General features: G+C 29.8%; 1 protein-coding gene across 2 annotated transcripts; it reads right to left on the bottom strand.

The window, feature by feature from the left end:
• Nucleotides 1-595: 595 nt before the first annotated feature.
• LOC125839261 (agamous-like MADS-box protein MADS1) lies at nt 596-10,220 on the bottom strand. Of its 2 annotated transcripts, XM_049518235.1 has the most exons (8): nt 9,847-10,140; nt 4,862-4,943; nt 4,095-4,156; nt 3,802-3,901; nt 3,669-3,710; nt 3,227-3,268; nt 2,669-2,865; nt 596-854 (listed from the first exon to the last, which is right to left on the bottom strand). In XM_049518235.1, exons 1-8 carry the CDS (start codon nt 10,110-10,112, stop codon nt 851-853), a joined length of 795 nt encoding a protein of 264 aa, XP_049374192.1. In that variant the 5' UTR covers nt 10,113-10,140; the 3' UTR covers nt 596-850. The 2 variants fall into 2 exon arrangements, with proteins under 2 accessions (XP_049374192.1, XP_049374191.1); XM_049518234.1 differs by lacking the exon at nt 596-854 and having other exon boundaries at nt 2,647-2,865; nt 9,847-10,220.
• Nucleotides 10,221-18,548: the final 8,328 nt, after the last annotated feature.

Genomic DNA, 18,548 nt, shown 5'->3' with positions numbered 1-18,548 from the left:
AAGTTATCTTAAATAATGCCACCATGGGCAGATGATCGTCAACAACTCAAGACAGGAAATGTTTCTAACGAAGGTCATGTGAAATCTGATAGTGGCTATATATTCCTTGTCAATATCTTGTATGTTTATAGGAACTTATTCCGAAATTTCTACTAGTTCTTCTTGTAGGATGAACTAAATCAATGCTCTAAAGATTTGCAGAATACTGTTTTTTTTTTTTGTTTTGATTTGGGGGATGACATTCACTGACTTATATATCTGCTGTTTGTATAGCCTTCTAGTGAGTGAAACAACGCGTAACGAGACTTAGGAGCTGCAGAATAACCAAACAAACAGATCAAAGTTCCCTAAATATTTATCCAAGATATTTCATAAGTTCTTCAAGAATTTCTGAAGAATATTTCAAACATATGCAACTTAACTTATTCCTACTACTTTTATGAAGTAATAAACACACAGTGTAAAGTTTTCAAAAGCTTTAATAAGTATGTCAATTATTCTCATAAATGTTTCAACATCATTCTTATTTTCTAAACATTATATTCTTTGATATAAAGATAAATAAATTAACAAAATAGCTTGCTAAAGATTATTGTATAGTTCAATAGTTTTTTTATTTATAGAAGCCTGTAAAAGTATATAGAAGTAGTCATAATATAACAAACAAGATTTTTCATTCCTTAATTAACAGATTACTGAATAATATTGCTTGAAAATAAACAGTTTAAATCTCAGTGGCAATAATTATGATTATGATTTACAACACTATAGGTTAAAAATTGTAGTACACATTTCTGAAGATGAAGGAAGAGCTTTGACCCCAAATTTCAGAAAACCTGCTCCATGATTATCAGCTGCAGAGATAACACCAGCCAAGACAAAAAATGGGGAAATAATCAGTTAAAGATTATTGAAGTAATTAAGCACTACTAAAAATCAGTATTCAGTAGCTATTTCCACAAATATTTTGATTGAATCGGTGAGAAAATAAATAAAAAACACTAGTGTTTTCACAAGAAAAAAATTAGGAAGTTCCATAGTATTTCAGTGACAATCTGTTTCCCCACCATGTGTTTTCACAATGAACTGGTTTGGTGGGAAAATCATATTTTATAACACAAATTTTCGATTGATTCGCAATGAAAAAAGTCTTTATTTCTAGTAGTGAAGTTACTTGTATCTTGCATACAAGTGCTCAACTTCAACATTGTTTCTAAAGTAAAAGCTAAGAGGATGGTATGTTGTTGGCTAGCTAGCTATACATGAGAGATACAAGCTTCTCAATTTTTTGCAAACTTCATACAACTTTCCACCATAGCTAGAGGCGGATCTAGAATTTTATGCGAGTGACTTTGATCCAAAATCTATAGTCAAACGCTAGCTAAGGTAATGGATTTTGGATCACAATGTTCTAGATAAGATTCTTTATGTCTATTAAGTGAATTTTTTAACACAAATACGAAATTCACGCTCTTGTAATTGTGTTCTGGCAAACCCCCATCAGTTCATCTTCCCCTGACCATAGCCTTAGTTCTTCTAGATTAGACAAAGTTTCTTGTCTTTCTTTAAGATTTTGACAATCTCTTTAGTTACAACACATATAAATGAAGACAAAAAGTAAGAAAGTTTTGAGCCTTGGACACAAAACATTAAGACAATGGGTGGAGTGACTGAAAATATTTACAAGTAATCTTTTGTTGTTGCACCTCTATGACAAAAGAAGTTGCGCTCCGCCCGCCCATCGAGTCATCTATACTATTTCTAGAACACTCATCTATAAATTAGTTATTGGTATGAAAAACGTAAAAAGATGTAACCATTTATTGAAAATAGCAACTATAAAGATTTGACACCAAAAGTGGTTAGTGGTGACTATTGAACAATTTTTTTTGGCTTGAGTTAGGTTAAAAACACAGAATGAATCACCGTCTTCAAATAAAGTATTTTCTAGTGTAGCGCCATGAATGATGCATACTATGTTGTTTACTGGGTTCTCGACAAATCATTCAATACATTTTAGGTAAACTTTTAAACACAAATATATGATTTGAGCCAAAATTATTAGATTCTACCAAATCCTTGGGCAAAGTTGTAGCTTTGATCCTGGTTTTGGTAAGTAGACCAAAAGCAATTCTATATACCTAAAATGAAGTTCCAGGTTCTTTGGACTATCAAAGCTACAATGGGATTAGTTTATCCCAGCTGTGATATAACAAAGCCTCCACAAGGTAGGTGCAAATTCATAACTAATTGAAGTTTTAGAGTAAATAGTCAAAAACATATTTGAACTATCATTTTTTCGTGAGTTTCACATCCTAATCTGACTAAAAGGTAAAGATTCTTTTTTTTTTCTACCCTCTTTAGAGAGCTTCCACCCGTTTTGCTCTCTTGATAACTCAACTCGCAATCTTAAGATTAGAAATAAGGAGTGCTCAGTGCTCACACTTTAGAATTGAAAGTAAGTAATGTTTACCATCTGAACAACTCCCTCTTGTCTGGAGGTAAACGCTCACACCTCCCTCCATAACAAGTTTTTGTTTCATGGTATAAAATCTCAATCCACACTTAAAACCATAATAAGCATTAGTAAAATTTATCACTCATGTGAGTTTAACTAATGATTATAAATAAATTGCAAAATTATAGTTAAGAAGGAAGAGAAGCATACACAAGCTGGAGAGGAGTTTGGTCACCATCGTCGCGACGAGAGTAATGGGGATTTGGTTCCAGGAGATTTACAGGCAGGAAGTTATTGCGAGCATCTTCATAATTTGGCTGATGATGGTATTGATCAGATCCTCCTCCTCCTCCGCCGCCTCCAGGCATCAAGTTCATTTGCTCTTGTGCTCTCTCTACCTCTGCTATCTGCTACATATGTACATTTCAAGAATTAATTTTCAAGTTAAAACAAGAATTACCTAATTGATCAAGGAGGCGTTTGATCATGAAAAATTTTCATTCAGAGTTGAACTTTGGAAAAGCACGTTTCGTCATAGTTGAATTCCAAAATTTGAAGAACAACGAAAATATGTTTTCACTATTCACTCCAAATTACTCACATAAAGTAGAAAACAACCTTCATTTGAATTCATGGTCAAAAACCTTTTCCACTTCAAAGACAAAAATTTAGAAAAAAATTTCACAATGTAACATGGTCAAACGTCCATAATAGTTGAGTCCTATCACAAGGACTACATATATAAAAGCATAGAGAAAAGAATAGGACCTTTGCTCGTAGATACATGTTGGCGTTCTGCAGCTCAATCTCCTGCCAAATGATAAGATTAGTTCATGAAAATAAAATTTGAATAAGTTAATTAACGATCTATTTATTTATTAGCTCAATTTATCTTGACTCATTCAAATTACTCATCTAAACGTTAAGTTGATTTAAGTATGCCGTCTATATTCTCCATTCAATGGTGTGGTTTACTAGTCAATAAGGTAGATTTTGAGTTCATGATGTCTCACGTTTGAATACAGTCAAGGCAAAACTACTAGGCAACCTATTGCTAGTGAGAGGTAGCAGGTATCTTGTAAAATTAGTTAAGATGTGCGAAGCTGACCTGGTTATATATATATAAAAAAAAGTATGTAGTCTTTATGGACCCATTAGAAAACTTGTCAAAGTACGTAAATAAGGAAAACACATAAATTAGTAGTTTTACCCTCTTTTGCATGAGCTCTATTTCTGAGAAAAGCAATTCATTCTGGAAAATGAAAAAATAAATATGTCAGTTTTTTGCCTTGTAATAATAATAAAAAAATTGAAATTAGCCAACAAAAAGTTGAATTATTTACCTTCTTGGAACGGACTCTACCAATGGCCTTTTCAAGTTTCCCTTCCAAATTCTTGAGGTCCCTAGGGCTTAAACTGCCCAAAGCCTCTCCAACTATTTGCCTAAACAAAACGAAAAAAAATCATAATTAGTCATCATCATTAATTATTACTACTCCAACTTTTGTCACTATCAGAAAATCGCTAATTTTCAATGTTCCATTTTGTTAAATTCCAACAAAAAAATTCATTAATTATTAGCGATTTTCTGATAGTGCACAATGGTTTATATTAGAGAAATCTGATTTGGACTGACCTGTTATAAGTTTGTATATCTCGGATTTGTCGTCGCAGTTTGGATGCTTCTTGCTGGTAGTACTGAGGAATATATAAAAGTTGTGTCAATTTAATCATTTTTGTGATAATCATAAAATATCTAGTTCTCTGTACAATTGGTACTAAAACAAAATGTAAGTGTAACGGTCCAGACTTACTAGTAAAGTATTGTGTGTTTTCAGGTAAGGCTTTCGGACCTCACGATTTTGTCTAAGGTTTAAATGAAAAGGCATCTCAACAGTTGAGTTTAGCGAATACCCTTTTGAGTTCAACAATTAGTAATTATTTGTAGGTTGTAACACTCCCCTCCCCATCCTCCCTTTTAGAGACACAACGTCTTTGTTGAGGTTTGCCCCATCATAGTACCAAGGAAGGTACAAACTTTATTACCATTTTTAACATCCAAGCCCCCAACTTTCATGTTATTGTCTGTTTTGACTCAACCTATCAACCTCGGCCTTGGCCTCTCTCCCCATTAAGAAGGGAAGCCACGAGCCCATATCTTAAGTAGTTGATTCTACTACTTGAATCTTGAGCTAGCCTTACTCAACAAAACCGCGAGGTCAAAAATCCTTGAAGTGGTCTAGAGGATATCAGGCCAAAACGGACAATATATTGATAGTGCTAGGATATTTTTGTTTATACTTGTGCTTTGATGCACGAGAGGTGAAACCCTAGGCGGATGATTCCATTAAAAATTAAAAAAATTACATCGAAAAACATAGTGGTTTATATAAACAAGTTTACCTGAGTGTTAGCTTCAGAAACAGATCCAGTACTTGTGGAATCAGCATGGTGTTTCTTGTACCTATCAATAGTTGCCCTAACACTGCAAATACACACAAATCACAAAACAAATGATTTATTAGATCAAACAATAGCATACTTTTATTTATTTAATGCGACCAAATACATAGAAATTTCATTTGACTATAGATAGCAACACGACTCAAACTTAGGACTCTCTCTTTGATAGTACTATGTTTATTGAGAAAAAAAATGTATTAAATTCCTGAACTACATATGTCTTGTAAGACTAAACAACTAAACAAAATGTCTTTGTCAATCTTTTAGATGTAGACGACTAGAACAAAATGCATGTTTCAGGATGAAGTGATGTTTTCTTTGTATGATAAGTTAGGAAATGACTATTAACTAAGTTGCTCGGACTCTCCAAAATTGTTGCCTTATCTGTGTCGGATTCTCTAAAAATGCCCTACTTTTGGAGAATCTTACACATACCCGTCCACATTTTTGATGAATCCAAGCAACATAGACTATTACAATTACAAGTACTAACCTTTCAAAAAGTTTGGATAGCTTGAAACTGATTTTGACCTAGGTAAAAAGTAAAGGAGAAGTGATTTTTTAACTTTTTAATATTCGTTTAAAAGAATGTTAAATTTCCATATTTTTTAAAACTATGAAAATCAAAGAGTATTTTTGACGGTTGTACATTACTCTTAAAAAGTCAAAATCAAAAGTTAAATTCTTCACAGAAGTAGGGAGTAATTAGCTTTCTGCCTAAAGATTATACTCTCTTCGTTACATGTTTCATTTTATGTGGCATCATTTCTTATTAAGTCCGTCCCTAAAAAATATCACTTTACTAAATAGAAATAATTTAAATTTTAAAATTCTTCTTTTCACTCCTGACAAAATAATTTACAACCACACAAAGGTCGAAGATATATATTTAAACCACAAATTTCAAAAGAAAAACTTTTTTTTTCTTGAATATCATGTTAAGTCGAACGATGTCACATCAAATGAGACGGAGGAGGAGTTTTGGAAATTGTGATTTGTGAGTCTTCTTTTATCCTCTGGGTTAAAAGGATGAACAAGTAATCCTTCCTGCACTTACAGTAAGAGGAATTAAGGCAGCTGTAACCTTAATTTCGTCGAGCTAGTGATTGGTTGTTCCCTGCCACGTTGGCTCAAGATCCAACAACATGATTGGCTACAATGTTTCTTCATTTTACCCATTGAATAATACCCTAAGGAAAACCCTTTTATCCACCTCGAGATCTCTCCCCCAATTTTTTTTACCTTTTTGTAATATTCCGTCTTTATAATTTATTTGTCCGATTTTGACATGTCATGTGAAAAGTTAAAATTAAAGACTTGTCAAAAGAAGGAAAGAAACATTCTTTAAGAAACAAAAAAAAAAAAAAAAAGCAAAACAGACAAATTGAAACGGAAGAAGTATATAATAGTAACTGAGTTCAAAATATGATTTTGGATGAATTTTTTTTTATTAGATATATACAAGATTTGTGCAAGAGGTATTCGATTTTCATAAACCTGCTTATGCCCTAAATCCACCCTTATAATGACAGAGTCCGAAATTTATACAAAAATTATAATAATACCTAAAATCTAACCCTACCCTAAACTTCTTAAGGTAGGATTGGATCTACAGTACAAATTAGGTGTTTGATAGCATTAGCCTAAATCATGTATTTATGTTAACATAGGTACATAATCTATTTATTATCTACTAAATAAAATGTTACTATATTATTCTAAAATTCAAAACCCAGTAACTTAAAAATTCTAGATCTAGCTCCTTCCTAAAACATTCTTTGCCACTAAATTAGAATCTTCCTCGATGTCAAGAGATTCAATAATTTATGTATAGTTATAAGAAATTCTTTTTAATCTATTTATACAGTATAATTTTCGTCGAAGGAATTCAATTGATCCCACTCACCCACTGTGTGTGATTGCAGGCAGTCAGCAGCCATTCTTCCCCATGTAAGAAAGGAAAGTGCAGTGACTCCTTTTCTTTACCGTACCCCCTCTCTACTCAAATTCACCAACAAATGGTGAAAAAATAGAATACCAAAAATTAATCAAAGAGTTTTTAGTTTGACTAGGTCTTCATAAATATTGTAATTCCTTACGGCTACCACTTAATTTCTCGTATGATCACTCAATTAAAAATAATAATTATTTTTTAATTTATTTTATACTTTTAATGTCTCTTAAGAAACAATGATTACTATGAATTTGTTTCCACAATACTCATATTAATTGATATATGTATAGACTATTAGTCTTTAGTCTTGAGAAACAATTTTGAAGAATATTAAGTAACTAATATTGAGGATAAAATATGAAAATAAGAGTTATTTTTTCTTAGTAGGTTAAAAGTAAAACTCTATTTGTGGTACATATGACATATCTTTAATTTAAAACTATAAGATTTAAAATGTCTTTTACTTTCTTAAACTCCGTAGCAAGTTTCAATAAGACAAACCAATTGCAAGGGAGGAAGTATCACAAAAAAGTCACTTGATTATTTAAAGGACATTGGAATAAAAAGGAGAGGTGATTTTTAAGATAATAATTATTAATTTAATGACCATCTGAAAAATCAACTCTTCCTATTCTAATTAACTAGTAAAATTTATCCCACTAGATTAGGTAATAAGCATTAGATTCAAGTCAAAGTTGAGCTAGAACTCAAGAGATATGTAACTAAGAAGGAAATACCAAATACTTAAAAGAATTTTTATTTTAGTTTATGTGACACTATATCGTAATTGCGTGAAGTGTAGATTTCCAATTGAATTTTTTGACAAAATCCGTTGAAAGTTGGCTAGTTGGAAACCCCGATGAAAATTTGATATTTTTGAACCGTCGAAAAAAGAATATATGACAAAATATTGTGACGTGACCAAATATGCGTGTCTAACTCCCTATTATATGATGTCTTATGCTCATAATCACATGAAACCCTAACCCCTATATTTCAACCCCACATTTCAAGAAATTATAAAAAAAATATTTTAGAAATAAATAAATAATTTTTGACTACCATGAAATTGGAAGTTAAATAAATTCTATATCATGCCCTTTTAAATTTTAACTTTTGACTATGATTTGTTTTATTTACTGAGGTTGTAATTAATTATTTGTATTTATTTAATATTTTCTTCATCCCATTTTATATCGAGGAGTTACTGGTTGGAGAGTTAAACAATTTTTCTTTTAAATTTCTCAAACTAATTGTTAAATATTTTGAATATTTAATATGTTGATTTATATTTTGTATACTTTTTCAAATATATACTTTAATTCATAATAAAAAATAAATGTTTTAACTATTGTATTTTGAACCTCTTTACGTAAATTGAGCCAAAGGGGGATAATTTTTTAACAAATATATAAGGCTCAATTCAAATAAACTTATACCCTTTCTTTATAAAAATAAATAAATTATCATATGATGGAGAGACCTTTCGATATCACCAAAACAAAGAGAAGGGAAATATTTGCCCTTACTTCAATTACAAAGCAAGGAGGGATTAGCGGGGAGATACAATTTGCTCGTGGGTTCGGTAGAATTTAGTAATTTTTTACTTAAGCTTTTTTTTTGTGTTTAAAATTTTGGTTATATATATATTTAACAATTAGTTTAAAATTTTGGTTATATATTAATTTAAATACTTTCTAAAATATTTAAAATAAAATAAAATTAGAACCCATAAACATAAAATCCGATCTCTGTTATTGAAGGGCTATAATGGTAAAAACAAAGGCAGAATGAATTGCCTTTTTTTTATCTCTATCTAGAACTTCCACCCTTTTCATTTCCTTGGTGATTCAAACGAACTCACAATCTTAAGATTGAAAGTGAGGAGTGCTTATAATTCGAGCAACTCCCTCTAGTTAGTTTGAAATTGTCTTGCTTGTCAAAATAACCCTAATTCAATTTTGACGAGCTGAAAAAGGTCCCTTTTTTTCCGAAAATTTTAGTAACTCAATTGATTGAATACCTTAACTTTCACCTTATTAGTGAGAGTTCGATCCCCTCGCTCCACCCAAAAATAAAAAAGCAACTTGACTCTTTTGGTGTACCTGAAACCCTAATCTGTAATCTGATAGGCTATTGCTTCTGTGATCTCTGAAATGACATGTTATATTAAGGAAGTATCAATTGGAAGAGTTGATGGAAAACAAATCAGAACTTGACAGCTTACAGACAAACAGAAAAAATTGGGAAGAGAGAGAAAAAATTACTAGTAGCAAAGATGCCCAAAAAAATACAGAGATAGAGAGAAAAGGGGAATAAATTTTGTAAGCTTAAGATTTTCTCTATCTCTCTTAACCCTACTTGTAAATTTATCTTATAAAAATCTATATCTAGATAGTTCGACACACAAAATATTTTCGTTTACTCAAAATTTAGAAAGCATCGTACTCTAAAGAAGTCATCAATAACCGATTTCACGACTCAAACCAACAGATCTATTTGTAAAATCAAAGGAAAGTGTGGTGTTTTGAAGCTCATAAAAGAAAAGGAACAAAAAAATATAAAGAAAATTAAGGATTAGACAAGCAAATCTTTGTGATGGAAGAAACTCAATCTTTTAACTAAACACCATAGTCACCTTCTTATGTCAAAAAAAAAGAAAAAAATCACACAAAATATCTAGACTGACATAGATCAATCCATCTGAAAAAAAAAAATCCTCTCGCTACGAGCTCCCATCTTTTTAGGTCTCATAGTGACTTGAACCGATAATCTTAGAATTGAATTATGACTTGAACCGATAATCTTAGAATTGAAGACAGAGAGTGCTTACCATCTAAGCAATACTTTATTATCGATTTAAAAAAAAAAAACAAATCAAAAAACACACACACAAAAGGCAAAGATCTGTCACATTTCTTCTTCATTAGGTTTAAAAGCAGATCTTGTTGAAAAAATAAAATAAACAAACCTGTTATTGGCATATTCATAGAGACGGCCGCGGCTGGAAAATACAATAAGTGAAACTTCAGCATCACAAAGAACAGAAAGTTCATAAGCTTTTTTCAATAGCCCATTTCTACGTTTGCAGAACGTAACTTGTCGATTTGTCGTATTTTCGATCCTTTTAATCTCAATCTTCCCTCTTCCTCCTCCGCCTCCACCTCCTGCACCTGTTTTCCTCAACTGAGAAGACGACCCATCAACGAGTAATTCCTGATTATTAGGAAAAACCATCGTCTTCTATCTAAAAAGCTGAAAAAAGCAAAACAAATATCGCGATCTCGTTAGCTAAATTACACCCTCAATCAGGGAAATTATAGTCTAAAGAAAAAATTAATAATATTTTTGTGTATGTGTTTGTAGCATCCAAAAGAAGCAAAACAACAATTTCTTTCCGACTATTTTTCTTGTTACTTGATTTATTAAAAAAAAATGGTGATATAGCAAAGATAGGGTAAAGAAAATCTACCTAGAGATTTTTATTTTATTTTTTTCTCTTCAAATTTGTTCCTATTTTGTATAGGTTTGAACAGGAGAGCTTGCAGAAAATGGAAGTGAGTTGAACAAACAAAAGGGTAGTTATAGATAGGAAAAAATTGGACCGTCCAACTAAAATATACTACTTTTTGAGTGTATGTCTATACACTACTAAATTATTCTTCGTCTCAAATTAGTTATCGTGATATTATAAAGGATAACATATTTTAATATTTATCCTAATTAATGTTTCTTTAGAGACGTGTAAATGAGAATCAACAACAATATACCTGATTACTACTAGAAAATCATCATTTTTACACTAAATTTCTCATTGAAAAATATTTTGTGATTATTTTCATAGACATTTTAATTGAATCAGTGAGAAAAGAAATAATAGTAATCATTTCATATGGAATTATTAAGAAGTTTTTCACTATTTCAGTGAGAATCTAGTTTTTTCATCATGTATTTTCCAAGTAAAGCTAGTTTTGTGGGAAATATATAGAGTGGGAAATCATGTTCTATAGCACAAATTTCTCACTGATTTGTTGTAGAAAAATCTTTGATTTTAATTTTAGTTAGTGTAGTTTGTAGATCCACAGTCAAAGGATGAGGTTGCTCCTCCCTTAATCAGAGGTCTCAAATTTGAGCCCTCCCCTCCCCCTCCCCTCCGAAATGGTATGCATCGCGAATCCGAAACAATCGAGCTTCAATGTCAATACCGAACACTGAATGAAAAAAAAAAAAAAAATCTATAGATCCACAAGTGAAATTTGAACGTGTAAAAAAAAGGCACGACAAATTATTTGAGACAGAGAGTAATTTTTATTTTTTATTTTTTATGGAGGTGTAGGTAAGTGGTACTCAAGGGAAGTAGCAAAAAGAGGGTGTATAATTTTAGGTGTATAGTTTGATCAAACTCCATTTAATTATGCATTTTTTCTAAAAAGTATGGGGAAAAGGAACAATGAGAGCCTCTTTTGAAAAGTGACAACTTATGGAAATTGAGTAAGATTGTAGTAAGTGCAGTCAACCTTCAGTTTAAATAGCGTAGAGAAATACAAAACTAGCAAACCCCTTTTTATGTATAATTTTTTTTACTTTCAACTTTGCAGTCATTTTTGAGTTTTATTTTAAATCCTTTTTTTAAAAATGGAGTTAGGAGAAGGGATTACGAGATGAGAATTGAATTCTAATAAATAGCATGAAAGTTGAGGTGGTCAACCAACTAACCGACTAAAATTTCTCTATTTTTGAGTTACTCGATTCTAAATTAAGAATTTGTACATGTTAAATGAGCCTTTTCAAATAAACCATGTTTGAACTAAAGTTATTGTGCATGTTCTACCGATTGAACCCCCATCAGAGGCGTTGATCCAAAATTTAATGTTCTTTTGGGTTCACTATAAAAAATATTTTAATACACATATAAAGTATGAACACAAGCTATTTGGTTCACGTGAACACGTAGTTAAGACATTGAATCCACCACTGACCCCCACCTTCTACTCTACCTCCGTCGTTGATCTCCAGGTGAGAGACTATTAACTATTGCTCAGACTTTTCAAAATTGCGACAGAATGCATATTTGAATCCTCCAATAGTACTAATGCATTATTAGAGGATTTGACACTTGTATCCCATATTTTATTTTAGAAAGTTTGAGCGAGATAGGCATAAGATGATCAAACGAGATCTCTCCCTACTCTTTATTAGCGGTCCTGTGAGACAAACCTTTCGGTAATTGAATATTCTACTCAATTCTGATTAATCAAATACAGTTGATTTCAAATATCAGATGGTCAAATCGAGAAAGAAAGAAAAAAAGTCTCCCCATACCTAAAAGTACTTCTCTCTCTTAAATTATTAGATTTTTTTTCCTTCCATGATCTCTTGAAGTTGTGATTCACAGGAACAAGACTCCCATGTGATGTCCTATTCACCATCACCCATTACTCAATTCTTTTATGGTAAAGGGTAGGGGAAACCTCATGATACACTTTGCTATATTTGGTTACCATCTATCACTCTAGGGCCATATGTTGTGTGAGACTTTTTCTTCTTGTGTAGCCAAAATTTACTCCCCACTAACTACATTGCATTATCAAATTCCAATTAAAATACTAGACAATTTTAATTAAAAAATTAAAATTAAAATCCCTCCTTGTAGTGGGGGTTTAATTAGGTTGTGACTTGTGTCCCCTACCTGTAACTAGTACGAAATTATTTTGTTTAGGGTTTACTTAGTTAGAAGAAAAAGTTACACTAGCTAGCTAAGTGAGCCCTTTTCACAAGGTAGAAAATTTATTTGCATCCGATATTTATAATAAATCAATATAATTGATAAAAGATAGTATTTGTATATGGACTTTTCTCACCTAATTTTTGGTTAAAAATGCATGTTCTTTTGTTTTATTATATCACTTAACTATAGTAAGTTAATATAATCAGTGTAAACATCGAGTATATATAAGAATTTGCTTCTTGTCAAAAACTATTTCCTCTCTGTATTAAAAATCACACTTTTTTCTGAGGAATTAAGATTTCTTGGGCAACTACAAAATAAATAGAAGAAAAATGGCCTTTTTTATATGTATAAATGAAGATTTCTAGTAAAAATGTTATAATTTTATATATTTTTTTTGTAAAAAGCCTACAAAACAACTATTTTATTTTTACTATGTCTAATTGGTAGCTCCTTTTATTGCTACCAATTTTGGATTCAGTAAACTGAAGGAAGTTTGTGTAACATCTCTAATTAGACAAACTTGGAGCATATATATATATATATATATATTTTAGTCTAAGATTTAACTTATAAGAAGCAAAATATGTGGTATAAGAAATTAGGGTTACATGTTTTCAGGTAGATGGTGGCATTAAATTATTTGGGTTACATTTATTCCAGTGGATACCTATCTATGTCAAGGTCACTTTCTCTAATTAAAGGACACACACACATCGACCAACTTCAGGTATACTCTATTTGTAAGTAGTATGATTGAACTCCAATTTCCGAGCCATCAAAACGTATCAGATAACTCTATCAATCAAGTTATGACAGATCGAAAGAATCATCCAATGTTTTTTTGTCTCTGTTGAGTTTTGAACCGAAGACCTTGGGGTTCTTAGTCACTTCATTGACTAATAGGCCACACTCTTGAGTGCGGATGGTTCAAATCTCTTCTTTCTTAATTAAAGATTTTGAGTTTAAGCTTCTATAAATGAAACAAATTTATTGGGACCACAATACGTAAATCCAAATATAACAAATTAAAATATAAATATCGACTACCAGATTAGAAAAAAAATATTGAACTACCAACTACATCAATCCTACTATGTATTTTTTTCTCTCTTTATTTTATAAGAATAACGAAAGGCCTTAATTATTTAATTTCATAATAATTAAAGGACAATCGAAACAATGGTGAAAAAAAGAAGCATAGTCATACCTATTTAATTTCGCATACTTAAAGCATATTTGCTCTTTTTCACGTATATATTTGTTCTAAACTATTAACCACGGATATATAAACTTAATTTCACATAATTTAAAAGTATATTTTACATTTTCTTATGAAAATAATAGTCCATAGTATAAAGTCCTGAATATATAAAGAAAATTGGAGTAGTTTAAATAAAAAATTTAATAGGAAATAGGCCACTTAGTTTCAGAGTTAACTAAAATGAACAAATCATCCAAGCTCCCACAATTTTCTCCAACATTAATGGCCCACCTCAAATGGTTGTTTGATGAGTGGGCCCTTTTTTGGAAATCGTCGAACGTTTAAAGAGGTGTCATTAAATTATTATTGTTGTTGTTATTGTTAAATCGTGCAACCTCAAACAAGACTAGAGAAAAGAAGAAAAATGAAACTATAATTATATAATATAATAAATGAGACTAGATAACAAAAGATAAGAAAACAAAACTTTGGAAAGTTAGCTCGTCAAGATTTAAAGCCCTATAAAAAGATCATTCCGTCTCTAAAAAGTCGACGGAGAGCTTAACAATGTTCACCAAAATTTGACAATTGAAGCGTAAATAAATATGATATGATCTATGCATAGTTACCTGCATCAGGTAAATCAAAATTGAGATGGACCGACTCTAATATCATAACAAGAAACCGTTTTTAAAAAAAATGGTTAATTACTCAATTGTACAAGTTGACTTGTATATATGTGAAATTTTAGTAGGTTTGTAATTGATTTTTTGGATATACACATGACGATCTCCACAACAAAACTATGAAAGCAAACGGTCGAGTTAAATAAATTATTAAAACTGTTTGTTTTATTTTATTATGATTATACATTATGATATATTTTAATAAAATTTCTCATAGAATAATTTGAACTCCATATTAGCCTAACTTTTAGATGAGATGAAATGAGTTGAGCTAAAATAAGCTTAACTAATAAATGAAATAATTAAATTGCACTAATCATATTTTTAAGGACTAATTTTACCATTCTTAAATATTATATTATCCTAAGTCATGTAAGAATGATTTTCCATAAAATTAATCGATAAACATTAAGTGCTAAAAATATAGCTATAGAATGGACAGTGCATAATTAATTAAAAACGAGTTATTTTTAATCAATTAACTCAAACAGACTCTTAATGAAATCAATTATAGTATTATTTGTTTTAACCAAGTTAATAGATTAACAAACAATTTTTTTTCTTCCCTTCACTTCTCCTCGATTGCAACAAAATCATTGTGTAACTTGAATCTGAACAAACTTTTTTTTTGGGTACACCGAAAATGATCTAAAATACATAGTTTTAATCTAAATTTTCTATCTGGCCAAAAGGATTTTTCCTTATAAAATTATATACTTTGATACAATTTTCAGTATTTTGATATTTATTTATAAACATTGAAGACCACATTGAATAACAAAAAAAAAATGTATATCATATATGATGTATCATACTATAATATCAAAATTATGATATTAAAAATTTTAATTTGATATAATAATTTGATATCTACCTTTTCATGTCCATTCGTAATGAACACATCATGTGCCCACACCTTTCAAATGAACATTATGGCTGTAAACTAATACTCCTAAGTAATAACATGTGTTGTAGCTCTTTCCTAATCTTCCTTCAAATATGAAGAATTATTAATTAAAACAATCAAAATATCCTAATTAATTCTTGGTTCAATAGTCAAAAAGTTATAAATAAAAAATAAATAAACTATATGTGATGTAGATATATGTAGCAAAAATAGATTATATAATTAATTCCAAAAGAAAAATGCTTTCAACTTCGTCCTGGTTATCCTTAATATTCCAAAATCATTCAAATGGAAATTATTGTTTCTGAAACAACATCATGAAAGTCATCTTAATTAATAGTATTATAGAATTTCAAAGAAATAAAAAAAAAAATCAGTCGCAACTAAGAAGGGTCTTCATATAGTGGAGACAAAAATTATTAGTTTACTCTTCCAATCTATTTAAGCCACGCAGGATAAACAGAATTATTCGATATCTATATTCCGACAAGTACGGCATCTTATAAGAACAATCTCCCAAAATTTATTGCGAGCATCATGCTTTGTTTGATCTCTCTTCTCTTTTTTTCGTCTCATTAGACCTGTCGACAATGATATTTTAAACAATTAATATAAAAATTTGTTTGATTTAGAGCAGCGTAAACACGTTTTTTAAGAATATTGATTGAACTTTCGTTTACTCATATAGTGGAGACAAAAATTATTAGTTTACTCTTCCAATCTATTTAAGCCACGCAGGATGAACAAAATTATTCGATATCTATATTCCGACAAGTACGGCATCTTATAAGAACAATCTCCCAAAATTTATTGCGAGCATCATGCTTTGTTTGATCTCTCTTCTCTTTTTTTCGTCTCATTAAATCTGTTGACAATGATATTTTAAACAATTAATATAAAAATTTGTTTGATTTAGAGCAGCGTAAACACAATTTTTAAGAATATTGATTGAACTTTCGTGTTCCACGAACAATCAAAAGAATAATAATACTAATAACATCATCTTCCGAAATCAACTAAGCCACCGCATTCAAGAAATTTGCAATTTTATTATGCTTTGTCAATAATAAAAAACTATTGAATCCAAGAAATTGAAATATCAAAATGTATCTGTCAAAATCCAAAATGAACTTAACTAGGATATATATCACGACAAAAAATTAAGAAATCCAATACTTAATTAAACACATCAAGAAATTAATTTCTCATCAAATTCATTAACTCATGAGAAATAAATGAATTAATTGCTACTATGTCACTAATTAGAAGCAAATTGAAATTTGCAGTCAGCTTACCTTATTCTTAAATGAATAATGAAAGTTTTTAAATGAACAATATTTTTTTTTAAAAAAAATAACATAAAAAGTTTTAGTAGTCATAATCATCTATTTTTAGAATTTGAATTTGTGTTTGTATATGTATTTTATTTGGGGAAAAATGAAATTTTGTGAGTGAAAAATCCCAAAATTCAAAAACTAGCAAGGCTGAGGCAGTTATTAAAAATTTGAAAACATTTGAAGATCATATTGTCAAAATTAATCAAGTTTCATGGATAAATAGATATTTGAAGATATATTTTTAAAAAATTATGGTCAAACCTAGCTAAATATTTTCCCTTTATATGAAAATTTTCAAGTCAGAGTTGATGATGAAGTTATGTTTGGTTATACTTTTTGCGAAGACTATTTGAAATAATATAATGTTAATGTACTTTTAAAATTTGAAATGCAACACCGAAATTGAAATCTATGTTTGAAAAGAAGTTATAAGTTATTTTTTCAAAATTTGAAATATAACTCTAAGTTAGATTTAAAATTTTCATTATCAATTTTTAAATAAAGTAAAAAAATTTCTAAAAAAATTTGAATAATTCTTAGGTTTTGGTACAAAACTTTCTGAAATTTTAAAATCATTTTTGGAATAATTTTTAGGTTTTGGTCAATCCCGTATTGAAAATCTTGTGAGAATGTCTGTTTGTCTATATAAGCTTAATTAATAGGAAAATCTAGCAATTAATCATCAATTTGGAATTTATATATTTTTTCTTAAACGAGCTTTAACCTTCTTTTTTTACTTTATGAGTTTCTCATTTTAAATAAGTTGACATACTGAAGCTAATTAGCATAAGTAAATATTCTTGCCACTAATTAACATGGCCCAGGAGGTTTTATCATAAGAATAGTGATTAATGCTTGTGGTCAGGGGCGGCTCAACGTAATTGGGGGCCTAAAGCGAAATTTCAATTTGCGGCCTAAAATATAAATACACTTCATATACGTATTTATTCAAAAAAATAAAAAATTAACACTATTTTAGATGAAAATTATTAGTACTTAATATTGTTTTTTCAATTACTAGTTTTAGATAAGATTTTATCAACTCAACATTGAAAAACATACTTTAAGTGAGACGATTATTATATGTAATGTTAACATAATGATATAAGTAATAAGTTGATAAATATTAAATAAAGATAAGAGTTAGAACCATAGAATTTGACTCAAAAAGTTGATGACTTGATATACAATATTTTAATATGCTTAGAGTAATGCTTGAAACTAAAATTTAAAAAAAAATAAAAAAGAATTTGTAATTCACTTTGTTCAACACTTTTCACTGTTAATTCTTATTTTTAATAAGGTAACAAAGTACAAAAGATGTTAAAGTGGATAAAATAATTTATTTTAAAAAAATTATACTATTTATCATAAATAATTAATTTTTCTATAAAAAATTTAACACATAATTTATTTATGACAAAAATTTGGGGCCCCCGAAATTTGGGGCCTAAGGCAAAAGGCCTTTTTTTTAAAGCATAGAGCCGGCCCTGCTTGTGGTCCTCCCATTAATAGCTTGATTAGAGAAATTCATTAATTTGACAACAACTTACAACTTCTCCGTCCCAAAATATTTATCAAGTTTCTCTTCTACAACCGTGACAATGATAGTGATAGAGATAGTGATAGTGACGAAAATAAACATCCTGCTAAAGATATTTAAAATTTAATCTATATTTATAAAAAATAATATTTGACTAATATAGATAGTTTTATATTTTTATTTCTTTGCCTCAAAAGACTTCTTAGTTTTTCCTTGTGGCCTTAAAACATAAATGGCTCATTACCAAGTAAAGTGAAATTGAAGTGCG

This window comes from Solanum verrucosum, unplaced genomic scaffold (assembly GCF_900185275.1).
Source record: "Solanum verrucosum unplaced genomic scaffold, falcon-dt-bn FXZP01000170.1, whole genome shotgun sequence".
Lineage (NCBI taxonomy): Eukaryota > Viridiplantae > Streptophyta > Magnoliopsida > Solanales > Solanaceae > Solanum > Solanum verrucosum.
Note: the sequence above shows the minus strand (reverse complement) of the source record. Positions and strands in the feature narration are given on the sequence as shown.

Excerpts from the sequence above, each read along its gene's own strand:
- LOC125839261 (XM_049518234.1), bottom strand. The coding sequence starts at position 10,112 with ATGGTTTTTCCTAATAATCAGGAATTACTCGTTGATGGGTCGTCTTCT. Across the intron at positions 3,902-4,094 it reads GATATACAAACTTATAACAG|GCAAATAGTTGGAGAGGCTT; the intron begins GTCAGTCCAAAT and ends CGTTTTGTTTAG. Across the intron at positions 3,711-3,801 it reads GTAGAGTCCGTTCCAAGAAG|AATGAATTGCTTTTCTCAGA; the intron begins GTAAATAATTCA and ends TTCATTTTCCAG.